Source organism: Lycorma delicatula, chromosome 1, assembly GCF_047948215.1.
Source record: "Lycorma delicatula isolate Av1 chromosome 1, ASM4794821v1, whole genome shotgun sequence".
NCBI lineage: Eukaryota > Metazoa > Arthropoda > Insecta > Hemiptera > Fulgoridae > Lycorma > Lycorma delicatula.
In genome coordinates, this window is record NC_134455.1 from 258675766 (window position 1) to 258703074 (window position 27309).

A 27309-nucleotide genomic window follows, 5' to 3' on the forward strand; every position below is an offset into this window, starting at 1 on the left:
GTAAAAACACTGTTGCCTCAAGTTAAACAATTTTTTATTTTTCTGATGGCTCCTCAGCCCAGTATAAAAACAAAAAAATTTCATAAATTTGTGCTACCATCAAGAAGATTTTGAAATTGCAACTGAATGGCATTTTTTTCCTCATACCATGATAAAGGACCATGTGATGATATTGGTGCAACTGTAAAAAGGGACTCAGGACCGTGACTAAAGCAAGCCTTCAAAGGATAGTCAACAATCAAGTGTTTCTGACATAACAAAATATTTTATATAGTAGGCCTACATTATTATCTGAAAAAATACATGTGAATTTTTTGGATACATTGGTCACGGTTAGAAGGAACAGTGTTTTTAGTGGTTTCATTGGCTTCATTACTTGGCAACTCCTTTGAGTAACAGTATAAATTTTATATAGTTTTTAAAGTACATGAAAAGTACTTATTTACTTATGTACTTATATTTACTGTAATAAACATTGCAGATTTTTGCCACCTGTACCATTGGGGTTTTGGGGGCCCTAAAAATGAGACATTTTTAAAATCTTACGATTTGGTGGTAATTTTTTTTTAAATGAAGGTCCCTGTAACAGGCCTGTTACCCTAGACCTTTCATTATTTATTGTGGACCCAAAATTAAAAAAATACAATTTGTAAACGTAACTTCAGTAAACATTACAAGATTTGATTATGTAACAAAATGAATTTTGAGTATACTAAGATGAAGTTCTATCTTTACTCTTTACAAAAAGCTCTTTTTCATCCTCTGTACCATGTAAAATAATTGCTACAGCTCATGGAAAAAGTGATGAAAATGTCTTGTTTTTTCCTATTGATAAGTTAGAAAAAAGTTTATTATTCAAGAAAAAAAATTTTTTTAAATATAAAAAAATTTTTTTGACCACTACAAGGTGGGTAGTTATCATATACCAAATATTATCAAAATCAAAAATAGTGATGCACTGATCATTTGTTGAATTAAATTGAATATCCCCATAGTAAACAAAGACGCCATAACTTGGTATGCACGTAAACTGTATTGTTTGACACAATAGGTGTGTCAATATGTTTATGTAAGCTAAGAGGAGACCATAGGATTTGATATCATAGAACCATGAAACGTTGCAAATTAGAACAGGCTAGTAGAAACAGAATCTTTGTTTTTATCAGGGCAAACAGAGCCTGTCTGTTTAACAATTAAAAATATTTTCTGCTTTGTAGGTATTCTGGCTCCAGTTTCTGATACTTAAACATTTTATTAAAAATTCTTCCATTTTTTACTGCAGATTTAAGTTGATGTTATTAAACTTGTTTACCTCTACATTGCAACTTAGTCTATGAATTAACATACTGTTGTCATAAATGTTGATGTCATATACCACGTTTAATTCAGAAATCATGTTTCTTTAATACCTGTATGAAAACCTTTTAATTTTAAATAAGTGGAAAATGTGTTGATTTGAAAAAAAAAACAAATATTAGATTGTTAAAAAGAAACACCATTTAGTGAATATATTTTACAAAATGTATAAATTTTTTATTGGTTGCAAGAAGTATACAAAAGTGAATAATTTCATTTTAGTTAAACAGTTGACTAGTGCTGTGTGTAGTTTAAATTAAGTATTTTGTACTTGAGTCTGCATGTAGATATATGCATTCATGGTGTTATAGTATGTTGTAGGTTCATGTTTAATATGATGTACTAAAATATAACCGGTAAATTAAAAAAAATTATTTTCCACAGTTCAGCTGCATTAAAATACTTTAACAGTATGACCAACTTGATTTTGTGCATTTGTTACATACAAATCCCTGCGAACAAGACTGAAAACCACATATTAAAAAACCACAATTAAAAAAGGTTGAATTTTGATCATAAGGGGTTGAGAAAATACAAATTACATTTTATAAGCCTGAGCACTAATTATTGCTATTATATTAAACTATAAGTGATGATTTTGTGTGTAGATGAACTTGAAATTCATAGCAGCAACTAAAAGTTAGGAAGAAATTTTTCATCCCCGTGTCCTACAATTTTTATTTCGGTATTTTAATTTTAAAATGTTGATGAAAACATAACATTACCTTTATATATAATATACATCAATTCTGTGGTGACTTTGCATGAGAATATGCTAAGCAAAAAAAATGGCATAATGTTTTAATTAATTGTGTGGGGAACAGATTATAACATGCTATGAGCTTCAGGTGTGCACAGATATGATATAATTTAATCAGGGTTACATCATTTTAATTTCTGTTTCTGATTTCTTCTTTTTTTAATTTCTATTAGGTACAATGTCTGGTGGTGGTCGTCGAAAGCTGAGAGGGAGAATAGGATGTTCTGTTGCAAATTTGACTGATGTATCTGTTACTCCTGGAGAAATGCAGAAGAAAGAAAAACTGGTACAAGATCTTGAAGGGAAATTACAAAGATTAAGAGACCGTGCTAATGCACTTGAAAATACTATAGTGACTTGTAAAAGGAACATTGAAAACTGGACAATGGAAGCAAAAAAATGTAGAGTTCAGTTGCAGGTAAAATTTTTATTAATTTTTAAACGCTTTATTATATTTGATTTTATCCCATGACAGGCTCTATGATTTGAGTAAGCAACTACATGAGATAAAAAGCTGTAGTTAGATGTAAAAATTTGAAAGTACAGAATGAAGTAAATTTTGTATATAGACTTTTCCCTATCTTAATAGGTATAATATAATGGGTGTTGCTATTTAAAAATTTTACATTGTAGATAATGCAAGGTGAGATAAGACTCACACAAAAAGTTTAGTTTAAGCAAATAATTAAGCGTTTTAAGTTTAATAAAGATTTAATTAACACAAAAAGACTTATTGAAATCATTGTATACAAGTTTAGTTTATAAAGTTTAAGATACGGAGAGCAATTACGCGCTTGCACTGCTTGGAAGTGACTGACTTGTTCATCGTAAATCACCACACTCCCCTCCACTCATCTATGAGAATCTCCAAAATATTGCAAGAAACTTTGTACAAAAGGTGCAGCATTTCATTATTGTTCCCCAGAGTAGAGTAATTGACCCATAAACTTTCCTGACCATTTCAGACTACATTTGAAGCATTTCAAAATTAGAAGGGGATCAATACTTTAGACTCGCTACATAACCAAATTAATGATTTAGATTGTTTTTAATTAAATAAGGCATGTTTAATGTTGGGAACAAAAGAAGAATCTGTTATAAAACCACTGCTTTTTTAAATTGTAACTCTAGGTTTGTCATCTGCTGAAATTGTATTTTGTATAGTGAAGTGTAAAGAAAAAGCAGCTTGACAACAAATGGACTAAATCTTATAGAAATGTCACCTTAACTGCAAACCTCATAACTTCCGATTTATTTATTTATTATCTTTCACCAGTAACAACGATAAAAAATTTGAATATTTTACTCGGAATTTTGTTTTAACATCATAAAACCACTGAAACTTCTTTTCTCTAGAGTCTTGCTGAACAGGAGCCACAACTGCAAGAACAAGTGAGTTCTCAAGAAACAACTGTTAAAGCAGCTGAACCTGATAAAGCCAGAGTCAAGGAAATGGAAGCTCTCATTAAATCTTCCAGAAAAGGTGTCTTTGAACATAATATTTGTTATATTTTTATATCTTATTCTTATCTTTTCACTTTGTATTAATATTTTTGCAAGTGGTAACTGCATTTTCAGCTAATTAACCACAATTAACTAATTAACCTATTTACTAATTAACAGCTAATTAACCTAAGTAACCACTAAGTCCTAAAATGTATAATTTGTTTTTCAATGTTTAATCACATAACTAATTACTACTATATTTTTAGATTAAGTTTTTTAAACATGGCACATTGGTATATAATATTATTTATATAAAAATAAATGAAATAACAACCTTATTAACAATTTGTTCGCTGTCTCTCTTTTCTAGTACTAGCAGTCATTCGACCTTCCTCAGGAAAAGTTATTCTTCAATTTATATCATTAAAATTAAATTATGTAAAAAGTAAACTTAAATTATGTAAAAGTAAATCACAACCGGTCATCATAGTATAAAGTTAGTCATATCTGTTATATAAGAAGATCGCAGTTTTTATGTATTAAGTTATTATATATGAAGGTCCCATAACAACTGCGAACTTCTTCCCGACTAACTTTATACTATGATGACCGGTTGTGATTTACTTTTACATAATTTAAGTTTACTTTTTACATAATTTAATTTTAATGATATAAATTGAAGAATAACTTTTCCTGAGGATGGTTAAATGACTGGGGAAGAATTGTTGGTAAGGTTGTATTTCATTTATGTATATATGAATACTATATTTTTATTATGTATTATGTAATTTTTAGTATAACCTTTTGTAAAAAAGATTTTAAATCAGATTTTTTTGTGTTATTTGTGATAAAAGTTTTTTTTTCTACTTCTGTATGTGTGTGGGTGTGTGTGTGTTTGAGTATTCAAAAATGCATATTGTGTACTTTGTTCTGTAGATCTATACAAAATGTTATTAGAAAATTTCCAAATTATCTCAAAAAAATTCATGTAAGCTTTGCTTACTTAAAATTATCAATCACTCTCTCAAATTGTCTCCTCCACTGTAAACGGCAATCCCAACATCTTTTTTTTTTCATGTCTCTAAATCAGAAGTTCTTTTCCTGAAGGCTGACCAGTACTGCCTGCAGTTGCTGCTTGCACGTTTAATCCAGTTGCTTTAGCAAATGTGTTGGTCATTGTAGTTTGTAGCACATGAAAATCATCCTGAAGTTTTGAAACTTCAATGTCATTTTGAAGAAAAAGGCACATTGGGTTAGTTGGGAGAATGCATAAAATAATCTCAATGTTTTTCTGTCAAAAACTCTTATCATTCTGAGAGAGGTGGGATTAGGCACATTGTCTTGCAATAATCAGGTTTGGTTTTTTCTTTCACAGTTGGGGTCTTTATCATCAAATGTCTGTAAGCAATTAAATCCAGATTATCGTAAGCAAATTAATGTGTGTTGTACAGAGCACACTGTATAGGTTAAAAAGATAAAATGCTACAAATGGCAGCTGAAAAATAACTAGTATTGATGTTTTGGCTTAGCAACAGTTAACTTGAAAAGCTTTTGTGTCTTGTTTTTCACACATTTATGTATTCAAAAAAATCATTCACTTCACTTTCAATAGTGTTTTATTGTATAATATCAGTTGTTACACAAATTCTGTATATTTTATATACAAAAAATAAAAACTATTTATTAATAGAGAATTTAGTACTTAAAAAATAACAAACAAAAATTTGAAGAAACAACCCATTATAACTTTTGAAAAAAGAGAATTTTAGTTACAAGATCCTAGTATTGAAAGATTGCTATAAAAAAGTCTTCTTTAAATACAGCAGTTCAAAAATTGTTAATTTTTTGTAATTGATGGCTTGAGATATTTAGTGCATGCTGATTTCTTTTCTTTTAATACATTAATAATAATTCCAAAATACTCTCAAAGCCACCTAAAGATACAAATTTCAGTTTCAAAATTCTCATGTGTAAAATTCAATACATATATCTTATAAATAATGTTACACGATTTAAATTTGTACACATAAGTAATGTAATTTTGGTAAAGTGAATTCACCCGTTGAACTATGATTTTGAGAAACAATAGAAAATTTAGGCTCGATAGAAAATTCTGACTGATATTAGTAAAAACGTAAGTATCATATGTTATAACTAAAACATATGAAATTCTTAGAAATAAAAATACATTTTTTTCCTAATTGTTTGTGCCTGGTTGATTGATCAGAATCTAAAATTTGTTTTACAGTAGCTGGTTAGTCCATACTGTAGTACAGTTGGTCTGTTCTGCCATATCATTAGTCCAAGCTATGAAGGCATACTCCACTACACTAAAAAGTTTTAAGTTACAAAAAAAAAAAAGTTCTAGTCGCAATTATATAATACAAAATGAAATTGTTATATTTTGTACAAAATAAAAATTAATTGAATAGCAAAGATATTGGTAATACAGTAAAAATAGTCAATATTCTTTTCTTTTATGAAACTTAACTGTACATTATCATTTTTGTCATTTTTATCCATTTTTTTGGCATTGAGAATTACATTATCTGTGTTATTTTCTGAAGCCATAAGGTTCATATAAAATTTCTGAAAATGCTGATGGATAAATTCCAGTAGACTTTGCAAGTCATTGACCTAAAACATTAAGGAAAACTGAAAACTGTTTTAGAACAGATAAGGGGCACAACTTAATATATGAAAGATTGTAGTAAAAGGAAAAAAATATATTTTAAGCTTAATTGAAAGTGTTTAAATCAAATGTATAAGTATCTATTTTTCTGTAGATGTTAAAATTAGGTTTACAGCAATAAAAATAACATGTAGGGGTAATAATATAACATAATAGGGGTGTAGTAATATAAAAATAACAAGGTTTTCCTTTTGATAGTTTTTTGCTATCATATTTTGAAATAATAAATATTTCAAAAACTGTAATTTGTAAAAATTAATTTTTTTTAATTTTATTGTGAGAATGCAGTTTTTTAAACGCAAAAAATGGCTATGTAAAATAAATTATTTTTAGTTGCAATATACTTGATTCAGTTCTCTTACCTTTGCTGCTGTAAACTGTTGTGCTCTGAACCAAGATTTTTTATTCTCACTTTAATATTTTTCTTCACTTCAAGTTCTTTATACTTATTCATATTCATATTGACCTGTATTTGAGAAATATGGAAAATGGTGCATCTTGTTGATAGTGAAAGCTTAATACTTTAAACCACTTTATTTTATTACCTTGTGGATCTTTTCTGTGCATATTTGGGCCTTCAGGATTGATTTAATGTCCTTAAGATCATTCAATTTCATTTCATAACCACAAAAAGGTTGATCCAGTTTAGCCTCTACCTGACTAGGCAGGTAGACCCCATAATTTGGTTTAGCTTTTTCAATGATGCCAAAGTCTTTGTCAGTCATTATAGTAGTGACCAGAAGAAAAAGAAATTATGCGTGATCTCTTTAACAGTTTGAGTTTGTACAACATACAGCCACTACAGTGCAATAAAAATATTTTGATTTTGCCCTCTACATGCATCACTCCCAACACACAGCTGTTTCATAGAGTTCTATTAAATATTGTAATAGATAAGAGGCAATTTCACAAGACGCTCTGGATATTTGAGTTTCATTTCAAAGTTTATGGTACATAAAACCATTACTTACTTTAGAGTCTAAACGTTTAAATTATAAATCCATATTTGCCTTTCATAATATCTGTGGTTAGAAAAGGTGTTGGCAGTATCTTCATAAAATCAAAAGTAAAAACAGTAGTTATGCTATATTTTTTTGTAGCTAAATCCTTAAAAGTATTATTATATTTATTCAACTGCATTTCCACCTTCATGTGATGGCTTTCGTCTAGCATAAGTTTTTTTTTAGAATCACATGATCGGCAAGTATCTTTGAGGTTGATATGAAATCCAATATTACATTTTTTAAAATATTTGATCTGATAAAGACTGTTGCATTTTTTTTTAGTGTAGTATTTATTATATAGCCTGTACAACTTAGCCATACATAATCCAGGAGCAAAGAAGGTTTTGTTCGGATTTTGTGTTGTAGTACAGTATGATTTATGCAAGTATGTAGGAAATGAACTAATGAAATTTATAGCAAATTCAAGTTTTTCATTTGCTGTTTTATTAGGTGGAGGTGAGGAGACCTCTCTTATCAAAACATGAAATTAAATCCAGGCAAACTCATTTCAAAACCCTATCAATCCTTCCAGATAAAACTTGTAAAGTCATTTGAAAACGTTTTTTGCACACTTCTATGTTTTCTCCCTCATGATCCTTTGAGTAATACAATGAGTAGAACTTTTTCAAGATTCATTATCAGAATATAATTTTTTGCTGTTCATCTCTAATATTCTCTGCTACAAAAAGTGTTTATTCCATGAATTTAAGTTGTAAAAAGCATGAAATACATGCATTTTGTCTTTCATCATTATTAATTTTTTCAATACATTTGAGGTTAGCAAGATTAATAATTTTTTTTTGTTTCATATTCTCTATGCATTTTAGATTTTTTCCTCCCCTCTTGGCTTTGTTTATTTTTCCTCTTTCTACCCTTTTTTCTGATTTTTTCATTATTTAAACTAGATAGGTTTCACTTTCTCAGAACTATTCAAATTAGCAACATTATTTTCTTGGAGTTCCTCATTTACAATACTAGCCTGTGAAATCCTGACTCTGACTCGTATAGGACACATCCTGACACTCATAGGAAAGCCACCCTCCTTGTGACAATCCCAGTCACCACATCAGGCCCCTCCATTCCTAGCCCTGATGAGCTCTACCAGAAGTCATCTTTTAGACGTTTGATAAAACATCTATCCATATTTCAGAGGATAATTTTTCAAAATAGCAGCTATCAAGAAAAAATCATTCAACTAACAATTGAAATAATCAATAAATATTATAGTGTGTAATGTTAACTATCAATATGTAATAACTCCAAAATTAATTTTAAAAAGTACTATGTTGACATATTGGGTATGAATATTTATTTAAAACACTTTTTTGAATTTGGATTTTCAATCAAGATCTATGAACAATTTACAAAAGCATATGCTCAGCTGGTGCAGAATATTCATTTAGTTTTTTATTGGGCTTACATTTTAATTATTAATTGCAAAATACCATATATATGAACTTGAATTCAGATTATTTAACATTTTTGAATATTTTAGTGACTGACTGTATTGGTTAACATAATTTTTATTTTTAAGTTTTTGTATTTTTTTTTTTATATTTTTTATTTCTTGTATTATTTTTTGTATTGTACACCTGACTGTGTACAGATGCCTTGGCAGTGCTGCAGAGTGCTGTTGACACAATATTTCTGTATTGTGTTACTATGAAAGAGGTATTAAATAAATAAATTCTTATATACAACTGTACAAATGCATTTATGTTAACATATAATTTTGTTTAAACATAAAATTGTACTTGCATATTTATATTTCCTTCTCTTGGATCTGTAGTCTGTTTTTTTAAATTGCATATATGAAAAACTACTATTTAGCATATTGCTTTAAAAAAAAAAAATTAGCAGGTGGTTAACTTAGCACACTTCCAGTTTTTTCTTGCCAGTTTTATGAATATTTTCTAAAACCTTCTTATTTTTTGTACTTTTTTAAATTGTATATACAAATAGATTGTACATGACAATAAAAACAATATTGTTAAATAATTAAAATAAAAAAAATATATATATATACACACACATAAGTGACTCAGAACTATACTACAGTCTCTCGGGAGCTGATTCTATAGTTAAAAATAGAAAAAAAGTTCTTTATAAACATAAGCCTGAAAACACTTGTTAGTGAGTTACGGCTAGCGAAAGATTTCGCCCAGATTTTGGTTCCCCCAGGGAAAGTAAGACTTACTGAAATTCTGGGAAGGTAAAGTAAGGGCGAATTTAGTTGTTTCTTGTGGTTTTTGAAAATATTAAAAAAATGAATCCCAGAACTGTACTTCCATTAGTTTAAAAATATCTGACATAAAAGACAAAAATTGGCGGTAAAGAATACTCATTTTTGGGCATTTTTTCAATTAAAAATTTAGAAAATTTAATTTTGAAAAGATTCATGTAAATTACTTTTCAATACAGGATATTGAAATTTAACTTTATTTAAAAAACAAAACAGACTGAATTGTGAAAAAAAAAACACCATGAATTAACTAATTTTGTTCACAGGTTGGAAACTGCTTTTAACATAAAATGTAATTTAACTTTGAAAACAACAGAAAAATGACTAAAAATTAGTGGAGGCATTATTAATTACTTTCAAAGCTGCTTGAGCTAGCTACTTTCTAGCTGCCCCTAGTTTTTTCAGTTCATGATTTTCCTCAACGAATCCATTCTTTTCTAGCGTGTCTCATCTCATAATGTTAGGAGTATTCTTAATAATTTCTGCAGCTTCTATTATGCAATTCCATAGTTGCATTTCACTGGTTCGTTTTGACCAATCCGTTGTTTACTGTATGTATTATTTAACTGATTCCTTACTTTATTAGAAAAATAAGGAGGTGCCCTGTCATGCATGAACCACATCTCTAACCTGTTTTCTTGAGAAATATCTCGAGAGAGTGGGCAGGTTTGTTTCCAGAACATTTAAGTACACTTCTCTTGCAAGCCTCATTGATAAGAAAAATTAACCAATCGAATTTTCACCTAGAACACCAAACCATACATTAACTGAAAATGTATGCTGGAAATATCTTGTCGCAGTCTCATATGGGTTTTCATCCACCCAAATATGGGTATAATGAAAATTTACTGTTCCATTTCTTGTGAAGCATGACTTCATCAGTTACCAGAATACGATGAAGGAAATTGCAATTTCATACCCCTAGTTAACCATTGGCAGAGTATTTTCTGTTTATTATGATCTTGCAATAATAAGTCTTGTACCTGTGTTACGTGGAACAGGTACAACTGTGCCTCATGAAGTGCCCGCCATACAGTTGATTGTGAAATTTTTAAATGCTGTGATACCCATCTGGTGCTTGTCGTTGGGAATAATTGTGTAGCATTTATTATTGCTTGTTCATTATTATGGTTTCTTGCGCTTCGTTGACTACCAGTATTTACTTGTTTTGGTTTAAAACTGCCAATTTCTCTTAAGTCGTCTCTCGACAGCTTCAAAAGTTTTGCAAACAGGTGCTCTTTGATATGGATAAGGATCATGATATAATTGAACTGCTGACCACATTCTTGTTTACTTTATCATAAATTAATATCATGTCTATATTTCATGCTGTTGAAACTTTTCACAATTCAAAGTTTTTAATAAAGTTAAATTCTAATATCCTGCATTCAATTTTTTCTCTAGTAATTTACACGAATCTGTTAAGAATTAAATTTTCTAAATTTCTAATTGGAAAAATAAATACAACGTAATTAACCATTTAACAAAGTTTTCTTATATTAAACCAAAACGTGTTATTTTTTACCCTAAATTTTTGTGTTTTACATCAGATATCTTTAAAACTAATAGAGGTACAATTGTGGGATCCATTTTTTTTTTTATTTTTCAATCAAAAACCATAAGAAACAACTGATTTGCTCCTTAATTCACCTTCCCAGAATTGTAGGAAGTCTTCATTTCCTTGGGGAAACCAAATCTGGGTAAAATCTTTTGCTAGACGTAACTTGATTACAATGTGTTTTCAAGTCCATATTTATATGAACTTCTTTTCCTATTTTTAGCTATAGAATCAGTTCGCGAGAGATTGCTATACAGTTTTAAGTTACCTGTATATACGAGGGTAAGTCAATTATTATCCACAATGTAGTTATAAATTTTATTGCAATACAAACAGGAAACTTACATGTACATCATTTTTCAACATAGTGCCCATGCATTTCAACACACTTGGTCCATCGTTTCACAAACTTCCCAATGCCCTCATAAAAGAAGGTTTTCGGTTGAGCTGCGAGCCAGGAATGCACTGCTTCTTTCACTGTTTTGTCCGAGGTAAATTGATGGCCCCTTAATGCCTCTTTGAATGGACCAAACAAGTGGTAGTCAGAAGGGGCAAGATCAAGACTATACAGAAAATGAGCCAGTACTTCAAAGTTGAGTTTCTGGAGCGTTTCAGCAGTGTTGGCAGTAGTATGTGGACGGGCATTGTCGTGCAACAACACCTTTCGACAGCAGTCCTCGTCGTTTGCTTTGAATTGCAGGCTTCAGCTTGGCAGTAAGCATCTCATTGTAACGCGCACTGTTTACTGTCATGCCCCATTCCTCATAATGTTCCAGTACTGGGTCTTGTGAGTCTCGAAAAACCGTAAGCATCAGTTTTCCTGCGGATGGTTGGGTCGTGAACTTTTTGCAGGGCGAATTTGGATGTTTCCATTCCATACTCTGCCGTTTACTCTCTGGCTTGTAATGATGGATCCGTGTTTCATCACCAGTGATGATTCTGTCTAAGAAGTCCTGTTTATTACCATAGTGATCCAAATGTTTTTGGCAGATGTCCAAGCGCATTTGTTTATGCAACTGTGTGAGTTGTTTTGAAACCCATCTTGCACAGACTTTATGAAACCCAAGTCTGTTGTGGATGATTTCGTAGGCAGAACCGTGACTAATTTGTAGACGATGTGCCACTTCATCAATAGTTACTCGTCTGTCTAAGAAAACCATGTCACGTACACACTCATTGTTTTCCTCATTTGTGGTGGTAAACGGTTGTCCGGCTCCTTCATTGTGCATAACACTTGTGCGACCATTTTTGAATTTTTCAATCCATTTGTAGACACTCCGCTGAGGCAACACACTGTTCCCGTACTGTACATAAAGTTTTCAATGAATTTCGGCCCCTGATATACCATCTGACCACAAAAAATGGATCACTGAAGGTTGCTCTTCTTGGTGCAAACAGAAAGCAGAACAGCCATGGTTAACAGCAGGGCAGCGATAATGGAACTAACCTAGCAGCATCAAACCTGCACAGACATAACAATTAAACCACGCATGTGTCATCTACAGAACATGACAGTACTACCAACATAAACAAAAATATAACTAAATTGCGGATAATAATTGACTTACCTTCGTGTGTGTGTGTATATATATATATAAAATAGATTCAACTTGATCCACCCAAGTACGGAATTGAATAAAAAAATAACACCAACCATATTTTTTCATGCAATCTATAAAAGCCCTTTTGTGGCAACCAAATTTTTAATTTTTATATTTTAATTTATTATACTTTAATTTTTAATTCTGAGTTTAATACGTAATTTAACATTAAATGTTTTACAAAAAATAAATATTGTACAACTAAAGATGTGTGTTACTGTAAAAGCACTTTTGTAGATATTGTGTAAACAATAAGGTATTTTATTCTATACTACTCTTTTTTTGGGTAGATCGTGTCGAATCTATTTTATACATACAATAATTATTAGTACAGAGATGATATGGGTCTTCAAATGATCATTTAGAAAAATAATATATGTATATATATATATATATCTGTGTGTGTGTGTATGTGTGAATTGATATTACAATATGCATATTGAATTATTGGAAAGCTCATTGATATCTATGGAATTTGTTGTTTGGCTAAATGATTTTAGAGCTTGATAAGGCTGAACAGGCTGCTGGAGTAGTGGAAGCAAAAATCAATGAGCTACATAAGAAGATAATCGATGCTACAGGAGGTAGAATGAAAGCTGCCCAAAGGAAACTTGAAGATGTTAATAAAAAGTTGGATAAAATAACATCAGAGTTATCAAAGCTAACAGTCGGCATCAAAACTGCTGAAAGGTATATATTGAAATTGCTTTTCTAGTTTCTTGATATGTCTTGTACTTCTCACTTGTATTTTTGACAGATTTTTTCAGTTATGTGCAGTGAGTGTAAGAAATTAAAAGTAATATGAGAAGTTTTTCAGTTTATTATAATATTACAAAAGAAGAAACAAACTTTCTAGAAAACTTAATCTTTCCAAGAATAAAACTGGTCTAGCCAATCATCTGTCTAGTATATATTTGTTAATGTACTTTTTCTTTTTTCATATGGTTGTTAATAACAACATTCTTAATTATACAGTGTTTTCATATAGATCTAGTTGATCCAGCAAGTTTATTGTTAAGATGTTATCAATCAGATCTTGTCATCATTGTTGAATTAAAAGTCTGTAGCCATATTTGAAACTGTCATTGGATGATTATATTGGAATGAAGTATTTATATTATTAATAATGAAGCATATACCGCACTTTTTAATAATATGGGAGGGTGTGATTCAAGGTTTTTGTTTAATTTTTCTGGTACGTTATTCTTATCTAATTAAATTTCGTTTCACTTCATAATTAATCTTGTCCATGGTCATAGAATTGACATTTATTTAAAATTTTTTATAGTGTGAATCATACTTATTTTACTACAACTTAAAACAATAACCGAATCTACTTCTTGACCTAAACGTATTTTTTTTTACTAAAAAAATACTAATTTTTTTTAGAACTAATGAGTATTATAAAGCTTGTGAGAAATTTCAAATAATTTTTGAATGGTTTTTTCTCCATTTGTTACGTTGAGGATAAAAAATTGGAATTTCTAAATTTCCCAGTCTGTATAAGTCCAGTTGTCTTAATTTGTTTTTATTGTTACTCTTGTCCCTAATGTATATTTACATTTTTAGCCATATTGGATGCTTAGCTTATTGTTGACCATTGAAAAGGTTACACATGTTTTGGTATGGTCAGCGATTTTTAACTTGTAGAAAAAATGGAACAAAGAATTGCATTAGATTTTACTTTAAGAATACAATAAAGTGCTTAATACTAAGAATGGAGTAAAGTCCCTGCCTTGGAAATTTTGAATATTGCTTTTGATGATTTCTTTATGAATAAAACAAGCATTTACAAATGCTACAAATGTTTCCAAGAGAGCTGTGAAGACATTGAAGATGAAGAGTGCCCTGGACATCAACAACCAATGACGTCGAAAAAGTGAAGAAAATGATTATGGACAGTTATCAAAACACTATCCGAGAGGTTGCTGATGATGTTGGCATATCATTTGTCTCATGTCAAGCAATTTTTTCTGATGTTTTGGGCATGAAATGTGTGGCAACAAAATTTGTTCCAAAGTGTAATTTTCACTAAAAGCAGTGTCAGATGAGCATTGCTCAGGAGTGCTGAATGAAGTGAATGATGATCCAGAACTCCTCAAATGACTCATAAGTGGTGATGAAACATAGATGTTTTGACTACTTCAAATTTAAGGCCCAATTATCCCAATGGATGCTTCCTGAAGAGCCAAGACCGAAAAAAGTTTGTCAATTTTGATTAAATGTGAAGGTTCTGATTTCTGTTCTTGTTTAAAGTTCTGTGTTCTTCGATTTCAACGGCTTAGTGTATCATGAGTTCTTGCCACCAGGTTGTACGGTCAGTAATGAATACTATCTGGAAGTTCTATGCCGTTTGTATTAAGCAATCTGAAGAAAACACCTGGATTTGTGGCAAAACAGTTGATGGCATTTGCACTACGATAATGCACCTGTTCACACTTCACTCTTGTTTTTAAATGTTTGGCCAAAAACAACACTGTAATGATGCCTCAGCCTCTGTATTTGCTAGATGTGGCCAGCTGTAATTTCTTCCTATTCCCAAAGTTGAAAAGAACCTTCAAAGGAAAATGTTTAGCCAATGTGGAAGAGATAAAGACAGAATCGCTGAGGGAGCCAATCATCATATTAAAAATTTTGTTCTAGAGGTGCACCGAAGCTTGGAAAAAGCACTGGCATAAATTTATTTTATCTAAAGTACTTTGAAAGTGACAGAATCAATATTGATGAATAAATTAAGATTTTTTGAGAAAAATTAAAATTCTGTGTTTTTTTATATCAAACCTTGTGTATTGTCTTTCTCTTTGAGATGTTCCAGTTATTGCAGAACAAGCAGGTTGTAAGTGATACGGTTTATTATCCTACCTGGATTTTTAAATAAGACATTACTTGTTTGGGAATCATTAAAATGATTAGAAAGCTGTTTACAGCACAATGTCATTGAAATTTTTAATATGTAATTTTTCACTTTTAGAAATTTATTTTTAACAGATGTTATAGAGAATTACTTCTGATATTGGTTTATTATATCTTTTATTTATTGTTTAATTTGATTTATTTAATATTTAATGTATTCATTATCATAATTTTAATTTTTTTCTTATGTTTAGAAATGCCAAAAAGTCAGCAGAGGAAATACAAAATTTGATAACTGAAATTGAAGAGGCTGAACAAAATCTGCGGAAGATGAATCTAGACAAGGGTGAATTGGCTAATGAAGCTGCCAAGTTATTGGAAATGGTCGAGAGCATTTCGGTAATTGAATTTAAAATATTTATTTAAACAGTTTAATCACATGATATTAAACTAGCAAAATGCATTGTGTGGTTGCAGGTGTTTAAACCACCTTCAAGTGAAGTTCAATTTGAATCTCATTACATTAAAACCTTATTTATTTAAAACACAGTTTCAACTATTCCATGACACAAATTTTGATGGTAGGCTTAATTTCAGCTCCCACTAACCACTTTAAATTGATGGGGATTAAATTTAATATTTATAAATTAAAGGGATTTTGTCCAAGGACTTGGCCTCCTATTATTATTTTCAATATAACAATGAAATAAAAAAGATTTTCAGGTTTAAGTGACCTTTAATTCTGGTTTGCTTTATATTATTTTTTTGCTTATGAACAAAAATTGAAGTAACAAATGATAATTGCTCTCTTGTGGCAAGCTCAATTTATCAGGACGTGTACTGAATATCTTAACCAATTTTTTAAGTAAAAAAAACTACTACAATAAGTATACAAGCCATAAAACAAACTGAAGTACTCTTACTCTTTCAATTGAATTGCTAATAAAAAATAAGTTACAAAATTTTATTAGCTAAAATTCTAGGTAGGGAATAGTGGGAGATTTTTAATTTTGATGCATACAAATTTAATTCTTCCAAGAAAATTATTTTCAGGTTGAATTTCCTACATAACATCATGTTATATGTCACATACGTTGTGTGTGATGTGTTATATTATTGCTGCAAACTAAATGTGGTCGTTTGGAATAATACACCAGTACAGAAATAAAATTTACTTATTTGTGCTGACATCTTGAGTCAATAAAATATACTAAATTCAATATGAAAAATTATCATGTATGCAACTTAATGTGTAACAGTACTATATATCTTTATTAGTTATTGGTTTATATGCATTAGGCTGGTCTTGCATATATAAGCATACATACACTACTTAGTAGGATTAAAAAGATAGTTTTAATACGTTCACATTTTTTAGTGGAGATGTATGATTGAATATTTAAAGAAATCTTGTGTATGTTTCATTAATGAGCTATGAACTTTCTACTGTTATGAGTGGTTAAAATTTATATATATATATATATATATATATTTTTTTTTTAACCTCAAGAACCAAGAGTAGGAATTGATAAATAAAAGAAAACTGACTGATAAAATTATATCATTACTGTATATTACAGAATGTCTTATGAAACCCTAAATTCTTCATTTGGGAGAAGGTATGGGAAAAATATGTGCAAACACCATGAAGGAATGAACAGAAGCTGGCAGTATGACAATCTGTTATATAATTCCTCTGTAATCAAAATGTCTGTATTCAAGAAGTTATAAAACAGTATTCCACAAGGCAGTCTTCAGTGTAATGTTTGCTATAACAATAAGTAGCATGCATTTAAGATGCTGTTTAAAATTCTCAATAAATAAAATATATACATGCTTTTCTTGCATATGAATGAAAAAAGACTTGCAAAATTTATAGGTCTGTTGGTGATGAAGGCTTGGCATAACTAAATAATTAAGGGAAATCAAAATTCATTATTTAAAAGTTGTGTAAGGTTAGTAATGGTTGTTAATGCACAGTTCAATATATATATGATTAAATTTCACAGAGCCATAGTAAAGTCTCAGTTGAATTATGGCTAAGTAGTTTACTCCATCAGATGATAAGTTCTTAGAAATTAAATTTTATCTACTACAACTTTCTCACGTTTGTTATTGGTGCATTCCAATCTTACTCGGTTGTAAGCATTTTAGGAGATAGTGTTTGTTTCTCTGGCAGTTACAAGATTAGTTTAAATATGTCAGGATTACAAGCTTCATGACTGATATATTGGCTGTCCCTACTTAACTGTTCCAATGTGTGTTTAAGCTTAGTGTATATTTTCTATGTTTGGTTTCAAACTACCTGTTGTAATTTCTTTACACCTCATGCACTTTTTCACCATGGAGACTCACCAAGTCACTGTCACCTTCAGTTAAACTAGCATAAAAAATGATATTAATCACTTGATGCATGAAAAAGATTCTCTTTTTGAATTCAAAGAGACAAAAGAATTAATTTTGCAAACTTGTTTTCCAAGCAAACTTTATTTATTGGTTTACAGTGATGGGTCTGAACAAAAATGACTATTGTATATTCTTTGTGGACAGTAAAAGTTTTAATTTTGATCTGCCTCATCAACACAGTTGTTTAGTATGGAATTCTTTGCCGCATTTTTAATCCTTCATTATATCATAGATGGACTCCATGTTTAAGTTTGGTATGCTGTGATTTAATAAGTGCTAATAAGCAGTAAGTAACATGTTCACTCTCATCTGATAATTGCAGACATTCATAAATCTGTCTCTACTCTCAGCAGCTGTAGTGACTTGTCATCCCAACCCCGTAGAGGAAGACACCCGCCTAGTGATGTTCCGGTTGCCACCCCTCCCATTCCTAGCCCTGATGAGCTTTAATGGGAGTCATCTATTGCCCTCTGACTTTTTACATCTCACAGTAATAAGCCTGGCATCGTTGGGATGCCACCGATGTAAATAACATTTACATCAGTTAATAAATCATGATTTATTAGCTTAGCTTTTGCCTTTGCTGTAGGCATTGCCCGAGTAGACTTGTCAGTTTCAGCTGGGTTCCTACTCATCCTGGTCTCAGAAAAGGCCCGTTCCTCCTAAGGAAACTTGCACTCAGCCAACTTTCATGGAACATGTTATCAATCCTGATAATGCATCCTTTGTGAAACGTCAATTGAAAACAGCTTGCAATAATAAGCTACAGCTTATTGATACTAAGCTATAATGGATTAAAGTTTGAACCAATGACTTCTGCAGTATCATGGAAGACAAAGTCCCAAAAAAGAACAAAGTTTGGGCTATACTCTCAAATGTCATGAATAGTAGGAAAATTTAATGTTAAAATTTAAATAACCGAAAAAGTTTTAAAAATTAAAAAAATTATATTTTAACATTTTTATCAGCTCCCCCGCCCCTAATATTACCTCATATTTTTTTTATCACTTGCCTACTACTATGCCTGGGAAGGCAAAAAAAATTTGTTTAAAAAATAACCAATAAATAAAAGAGAATTTTGGGAAGGGGAGAAAGGTTGGATAAATTTTTTTTATAAAACTTGTTTGGTAAGTAAATCATGCACACATGTACTGAACAATATAAAGTGGGGTTATGTTTGTAAAATTTTCAGAAAATTTACCCCAAATAACTATGTACCCCATCCACTGGACATATTGACCCCAACATTTTACCAACAAATTGCTCAATATACATAATTCTCTACACAAAATTTCATCAAAATCGGCTTTTCCGGTCAAAAATTGTGCTTTAAACATATAAGTACGCATATGTATGTTTGTTAAGCTTTATACATACATACATACATATATATGTAATACAAACATTATCCCCACCTTTTTTTTGTTTTTGGGGTCCCTGGGTCATGAAATGTTGAAATACAAAAAAAAATCCCCCATTTTTTGACTGATACCATACTTTACTTCTTGCAACATAACTCTTAGAGCTATGATGGCAGGAAAGTAAAAGCAGAAAGCAGCGCCAGTAAATACACTCTATGCAAAAGCAACAACAGAAAGTATTATTTTGTAGCTATCAGTTTATATTAATCTAAGAAAATTATTATATAAAAACAATTTGTATATAATGCCTTGCTATCGATATAAGCAATGTTTGTCAGGTCGTTTAGAGAGATGATTTATTTTAATGCCCAATTGTTTCACTTCACAGGAAATATTTATAGATTATTTCTTGTCTGCATTGATTTATTATTTCTTAAAATATCACATTTTATGTAGATTTGCAGCATATGATATTCTAAAACACTAGGTAATAATATTCTGCTATTAATAATAGTTAATACAATTATAATGATAATAAATGAAGTATTATTTTAATTGAAATTGTATTTAACATCTATTCACAACAGTAATTTTTGCAAACAGACTGTAAAAAGTAAAATTACGTGGATTCTGAGAACTGTTAGGAGATGTTTTTAGATTAGTGGATATACAGTAAAGCTTTTGGCAGCAAGTGTCAAACTCTGGTGACACCTATATATATATATATATATATATGGTGTAATAATTATAAAAACTGCTTATTAGTATAAAAGTTAGTGATGTGTGTTTGTTTCACATTTAGGTAAACTTTTACTTGATCAGATAAAATATTTATACTTTCATTATATTGTACTTAGAGTCTATGTTATTTTAAATGGTTTCTGTTCATTAAAGACCATTTTTATTACATTACTTTAATCCCTCCTGGTACAATGTGATTGTTATCATAAGTTTGATCATATAACACAGCTCTTGATCCCCATCACAGCTGCTTTTTTCCAGAGGGATGTTTATGAAAGAGACTCATTTAGACTTTTTACAGATCAAATTATTTAGTTTTCTGTTTTATCAGACAGGGTATTAATTCTCATTCTAATAATCTAAATTAACTAGGTTATTGCTAGCATTCAGGTTTTCAAAATTAGAAAAACAGAATGAGTAGAGAATGTATGTTTTGTAAAGATTTTCAATTTATTGCTTACATTAAGAATATAAGTTTCCTAAAGAGTGTCCAACCTAGTTTTATGTTTTCAGAGCCCAATTACTGAGGTTGATATCAAAGTAATACAAAGTTTTAGTTCGTTTAGGACATAAGGTTATGATGGAATATTCTCATTTATTATTAAAAAACTTGCGAAAATGCTTATTAATGTTCAAACTTATTATTTAAGGTAACATAAAATTTTAGTCTTTTTTGGTCTTTAGTTACAATCTTATGTAAAAAGGCACTCGACCAAGCTTGTTGATACTGCCTGTTGCAGTATTACCTGCCATTTCAAAAGTATTTGAAGAAGTTGTCTTAAATCATCTCATTGAATACTCAGAATTAAATAATATTTTACACCCTCACAAGTTTAGTTTTTGAAGGAACTTCTAATGCTACTTTTTAATTTGTAGGTGAAATTTCTGATGCAATTGGGAGATTACAGTTTGTAATGAGTGTTTCTGTAACTTGCCAGGGTTTTTGATTATGTAGATTATAAGCTGCTGTTTGAAAAGTGCAAATTTTTAATGTATTAAAAATACATTAATTTGTTTTTAAAGAATTAGCTGTTGAGTGAAGTGAACCTTATCTTGTTATATCAGAGTGTTGATCTATATCAGAGTGTTTTGATGAATAAACTTTTTTGGAGCAGCTATGAATCATAATTTATGTAGTATATCACAATTCCTTCAAGAATTGTGAAAACATACTATATGGAAACATAGAAAATTTCTTAATTTTGTAATATCTAAATTACCTCTTTGACTATGTAATGGGAATGGGTAATGTTCATTGATGACACTATCACTGCAAACTTTCTCCAGTTCTTTTTATGGAACATGTTATAAAGATGATCTTAAATTTATTCTCTAATATTGATTAATTGAAATAACATTAATTTTTCTTGTTCAGTTTAATTAAGGTAGTTTATAGAAAATTTTTAATTTTCTACGATAGGTCTTCTTTGACTAATGAATTATATTCTTAGGTACAAGGTGTCCCGTATAAAATGCAAACCCACCAATCAGCCTTTTATAATTGAATTAACTGCTCAACTCCCTTAAGTTTTACTGGAATGGACTCGTCCAACAACTGAACATCGCGCGATGTAGACTGCTACTGATAGCCATAACAAAACGATCATAATGCTTAGTGCATTATTAGAGAGAAAATGGCGTTTTCACAAGATTAACGTGTTTTTTATTCTTGTGTCATACTTCAGCATGCAATCAGTAGTTGCAATGCGAGAATGTTTTGCCATAAGTACCATGATAAACCAACACCTAACAAGACATCAGTCTTGAGGTTAGTGGCTGAATTTAAAGAGCTCTGTTAATAACAAGGAACACAAAAGATCAATGACAGTGTTGAATGCAGATATAGTCGCTGAAATCAAATAGCGATTAACTGCCTTGTCAAAAAAATCAATTAGACGCTTGTCAGCTGAAATTAATTTACCAAAATCAACCGTTCATCAGGCAACAAAAAGTCAAACTTATGACCATATCAAATTCAAACAGACAAAGAAAAATAGCTAGGATATTGTCATTGGTTTCATAGATTCATGTTATGGACATGTTTTTTTTTTTCACAGACAAGACGTGGTTTCATCTGAATGGATACGTAAACAGCTATAACAGTAGGATGTGGAATGCTGAAAATCCTCATGCGTATCATGAAAAACAATTGCACCTGCAGAAGTTGGACATACGGTATGCAATATCATGAAAAGAAATTACTGGTCTTTTCTTCAAGTACACCATTACTGTAGAATGATATCAGAATACTTTATTGTAGTTCATTGCATTCTTGTAAAAGGAAGATTGATACTGCTGGTTCCAACATGACAGTACATCACACTACCCACATTCAACTTATAATTTCATTAATGGTGATAGCGTTATTGGTTGTGGCTTATGGCCACCAAGATTTCGAGATTTTTTTCTTTGGAGTTTCCTCAAAGGAAAAGCCTGCAGCAACAAACCACAAACACTTGAATAACTAAAGTTCAATTTCGAACAACCTGTTTTAACTATTAACCCGCAGACTCTGAAAACAGTTGCAAGAAATGCAGTGAAAAGGGTGGAAGCGTATATTCATGAAGATGGCAGCCACTTCCAGCATTTACTCTTAATTTAAAGTATTGAAAATTTGGAAGTAAAATATTTAATTTAATAAAGTACCTTTTTTATTAAAAGACTGATATCAACGGGTTGTGTTTTACATGGTACGCCGTTTAGTTCATTAGAGATCTACCACTTCTTTCAAATCCAAAAGAAAATCATAGTCATATGAATGTCCCTAGATAATCTCCTACAGTTATTTGTTATTTTTTTGTCAAATTCATTTAACAGTTACTTCAGCACCACAATACATGGAAAATCTACTCTTTATTAGCTAATTTGTAGAACTAGCTTGTAAGTTCGCTACTTCATGCACTTTTATGTGTTTCTATAACTACCTTTCTGGATATACAAAAAAATAAATTATTCATAGTTTTGGGAATTTATTTTTTTAACTATCTTTTGAATAGTAGGTACTATTTTGTGAAGGATATTTTGAATGGCTGAATCATTTTGTAAATTATTGTTTTTGTGTTTTATGAAGATTAGTGTAATTTATTTATCACATGTTTTAATTTATTGCACTTGTTTTTGTATTTTTTTTGTTTAAAATGTTTGTATTCCTAATACTTACATGTAACCTGACAAACTGGTATTGTCCTGAATTCCTGTTATGTAACAATGAAATAAATAAATATAAATTATTTAATTTTTATCTTGTTTTTTTTAGAATGGCATAGAAGAGAAGGAGGATGAAAAGAGAACATTGATAAAGTCATTGGGCAATATATCAAAAGAAGAAAATAAATTAAAAGCACAAAAACTTATGGAAGATCAGAAGATTGATGGCCTTGAAGATGAGATAAAGGAGCAGAAGGATAAAATACCAAGAATAAAACAAGAGGTAGGCTACTTAAATAATAATTTATTAGGTGTATGTGTGTGTGTGTGTGTGTGTGTGTGTGATATTTTTATGATATTTATTTATGTGTTTACTAGTATTATAATATTTTTCTATAACATTGTTAGATAAGAAAATGTATTTTTTATATAGTTTAATATTTTCATTGTCAAAAAGGATTATTTAATTTTATTAATTTTTTCTTACAGTTAAAACCTCTTTCTGTAGTATTCATATCTTCTTTTTATATGCATTGAGTTTAATTTCTTGATCTATTCTGTGACTATATATATATACATGTATCTTCAAACATTTTTAATAATGTTCTTCCAAGAATTGTATTGCTGTCAATATAATTTTATAAAATTTAGTTCTTATATTATCCCTATGTAACTGCATTGAATATATTTTACATTATTCTATTTCTGAATTGGCAGGGGGGGGGGGTCTGTATTTTGTAAATGATATTTTTATTAAATATTCTTTAGTCACTATTTGGTTTAAGTGATGTATATTATGCCCAAATTAAAAAAAAGTTACTTTAAATTTATTGTCATAAAAATTAAATAATAATTATAGTTTTTATTTTGATTAATACATTTAGTTTTGGATTACATAAATAATAAATTTATTCTTTATAAATTTTTTTTCTAGTTTAAGATTTTTCAGTCTTTGAAGCATGAATATGATAACAGAATGTTTACTTTCTGCTGTGTAATCACTCTATAAAAAAGGATTGTGTGTGGGTCTTTCTTTGCTGTATGTACTCACATTTTTATTTTAGCTGTTATTGGCACAGAGTGGACCAGTGGTGGTGCGCCAGGCAGCTGTGCACAGTGACTCTCCTGCTAAAAGCAGTCCATTGTCAATTAATTTACAGATTATTTAATTTCTAATTATAGATTATCTTTTTTTATATTTACTTATTATTATTTATTAATTTTATTTTTTACTAATAAAAGAAAGGGATTATTAGTTAATATATGACAGAGAAAATAGATTCTTTATTTAGCAGGAAAGAGTCATTGGCATGCATCATGGGGGTCCACTCTGCGCTAATAGCAGCAGCTGGACTGGCCACTGTCCAAACACACGCAAGACTAAACGAAGAAGACGGCATCCCCAAGCCAACTCCCAGTTATCAATATGGCTAGAGTTAAACGTTACATTTCTACTAAATTCTATATATTCTCTCTACACAATAATGTTTCTTTTACATTATTTCTGTAAAATTAATATTCTCACAAACATGAGGATAGTCATCAAGGGTCCAGGAAGCAGAGCCTCCTGGCAAATGGTTGAGTGAGTGAAGCAAGCCAAGCCCTGATTGGCTAGTTAGAATATTTATTTAATATTGTATGACTTTTAAACATTTTTATAATACATAATGACAGATCTAAATAAATGTTATTAGATATCATTAGATTAATGTTATTTAAAGATTTTTAATCAGAAATTGAACAGAATTCTGTAACAAACATCATAAAGAAAAAAAGAGGTAAAGAAGGTAATGTTAATTGTATCCCCAAGGGTGATGACCACTATAGGGCGTAGTTTTAGTTGTACCCATTCAAAAAGTCTGATCATAAGCCATGAAAAAAAAAATTAGTTCTTCAAAGTGACTAGCTAGACTTTACCCCTGGACCTTCCATTTTTCACCGTCCCCTTTTGCGATAACTTCCAGCTCTGTCATATTCTTCGTTATGTTCTTCTGGCTCTCAGATCAGTACCCTTTTAGTAACATATTTAGCTCGGAGAACAATAAAAAATCACAAGGTACCTGTCTGATGAGAAAGAAGCTCTGGAAACCTAAGTTATTTCATGTTTGACCAAAAAATCTTGGATTAGATGTGATAAATAGGAAAGTGCTTATTATGATCCAAGTTCCATTTGTATGATTCATACAGATCTAGCCTCTTGCGTCAAATTGCATCATGAAAATGATACACAACTCCACAGTTGCAGAAAAGCATCAAATCACTTTACGCTCTTTACTTGAATTGCTTTCTTCAGCTTTTGGATGAAAGTGAATTCCATTGTGACAATTGAATTTTGATTTCTGGGTTGTACCCATACACTCAAAATTTATCACTAGTTATGGTCTTAAGGACGTTAAATCACTGTTAGTCCATAACATTTGCTGTGTGCTGTCAAAATAAATCTATGTAAGTGAAAGCAGCTATGACACAAATTTTGTTGTTGCTCTGTGCATTCCTAAAACATCCATTAAAAAATGTTATGTACAGAACCGTAGTGGTTTGAGTGGTATTTTTATGCATCCAGATACCAGATATACATAGATCATTTGATGTCTTCTGGGGCTGGTCAACAAGAGGAAGAAGGAAGAGATCATATTCATTCATTTATCATTGATATTGCTCAGCTGGAAAAAATAAGCAATAATATGAAATCCATTCAGAGAGATTTTGTAGCCTTCAAGCTTGAACATTAAACCACATCAAAGAATGATATTAGTAACAAAAAAAAAGTGTATAAACCAAATTGTCACAGCTGTCAACTCTGTGATTATTTACTCTTTGGTTTCACATATTTTAGCAATGTTTGAATTTTTATGTTATTGTATAGTTCATCGTAACACATTGCATAAACTACTGGAAAATACACTAGTTATGTAAACTATTGTATAAATTTATCAGAAAACTATATTATAGTTTTAAATTGTTATAGAATTATTCTGTCTCGTAATTTTAATATTAGGCTGGGTGTAGTAGTAACCTAGATAATTATATTTTTATTGGTTCATATGTTGTTGAGACTCAAGGAGATAACACTAAAGGGTCGTAGACTGATGCAATATACAGAAGAGGTTAGATTTATCTTATACATAATGTATTACAAAGTTCTTCTGGGACTTCATCCTATTCTGCACGTGAAAAATAACAGAAAAAGTTCATATAAACATGCTCAAAATGCTTTGTTTGCTTGTTACAGCTAATGAAAGATTTTGCTCGGATTTCAGCTACCCTGTTGAAATGAGGTCTTACTGAAATTTTTAGGACATTATGTAAGAAGCAGAATTTTGTGATTTCTTATAGTTTTTGACATGAAAGATCAAATAAAAGATACTTCCTAGAATCGTATGTGCAGTATTTGAGAGATCTGGGGTGAAAATCAATAAATTGGGATAAAAAACCCCTGTTGTTTATGTTTGATGTACAATAACTTTGTTAAATGTGTAACATACACATAAAACTTATAAACAAAATTTGTAGAAAATTTAATTCTGAACAAAATAGTGTAAGATGATAAGTTGAATTAGACCAAAGTGCATTATAAGTACCAGTATAGTAAAATTGTATAGCCACATCTGTAATGTAGACAATTAATTCCTCACTGGAATGTATTTTTGTTTTGTGTACAATATTTTTCACCCACCCCCAGACATAAAAATCTAAAGGTGTTGTTAGATCAGATGTTCTTGGTGAGCAGAAATGTGGACCTCCACGACTGATGATCCATTTCTCAGGGAAATGATGATTTAAGTGAGTGGAAATGGCACAAGGGTCAGTCTATTTGAAGTGTACCAATAAAACATTAGCTGGTTTTTTGACCAATTCAAAAAATAATTGATACTACCCACTTGTTTCCTACATGCTTCAGGACCTTAAAACCTTAAAACTATTATTTAAAATTTTTTATTTAAGCAGTTCACCTGTTGTGGCCATTTTTGTTATGGTGCACACATATTTTTGTGATTGTAAGGGTTTACGGAAAAAGTCATAAATAAAAAACTATTGGTCCTGGAAGGATGAAACAAAAAGCAATTTAATAATGTTTTTTTCAAGGTAAAAGACTGATCTAGTGGTATACTTACCTACCTCTCTTCTTTCTCCAGGAGAGA

At 30.3% G+C, this 27309-nt stretch overlaps 1 protein-coding gene across 1 annotated transcript in view; it reads left to right on the forward strand.

The window, feature by feature from the left end:
* Positions 1-27309, forward strand: part of glu (structural maintenance of chromosomes 4-like protein gluon) — a 142031-nt gene that overhangs the window by 83355 nt on the left and 31367 nt on the right. The window contains exons 14-18 of the mRNA XM_075376229.1: positions 2290-2534; positions 3473-3599; positions 13160-13349; positions 15767-15911; positions 23277-23450. Of these exons, the coding sequence (XP_075232344.1) occupies positions 2290-2534; positions 3473-3599; positions 13160-13349; positions 15767-15911; positions 23277-23450 (881 nt within the window). The remainder of the gene's footprint in view (positions 1-2289; positions 2535-3472; positions 3600-13159; positions 13350-15766; positions 15912-23276; positions 23451-27309) is intronic.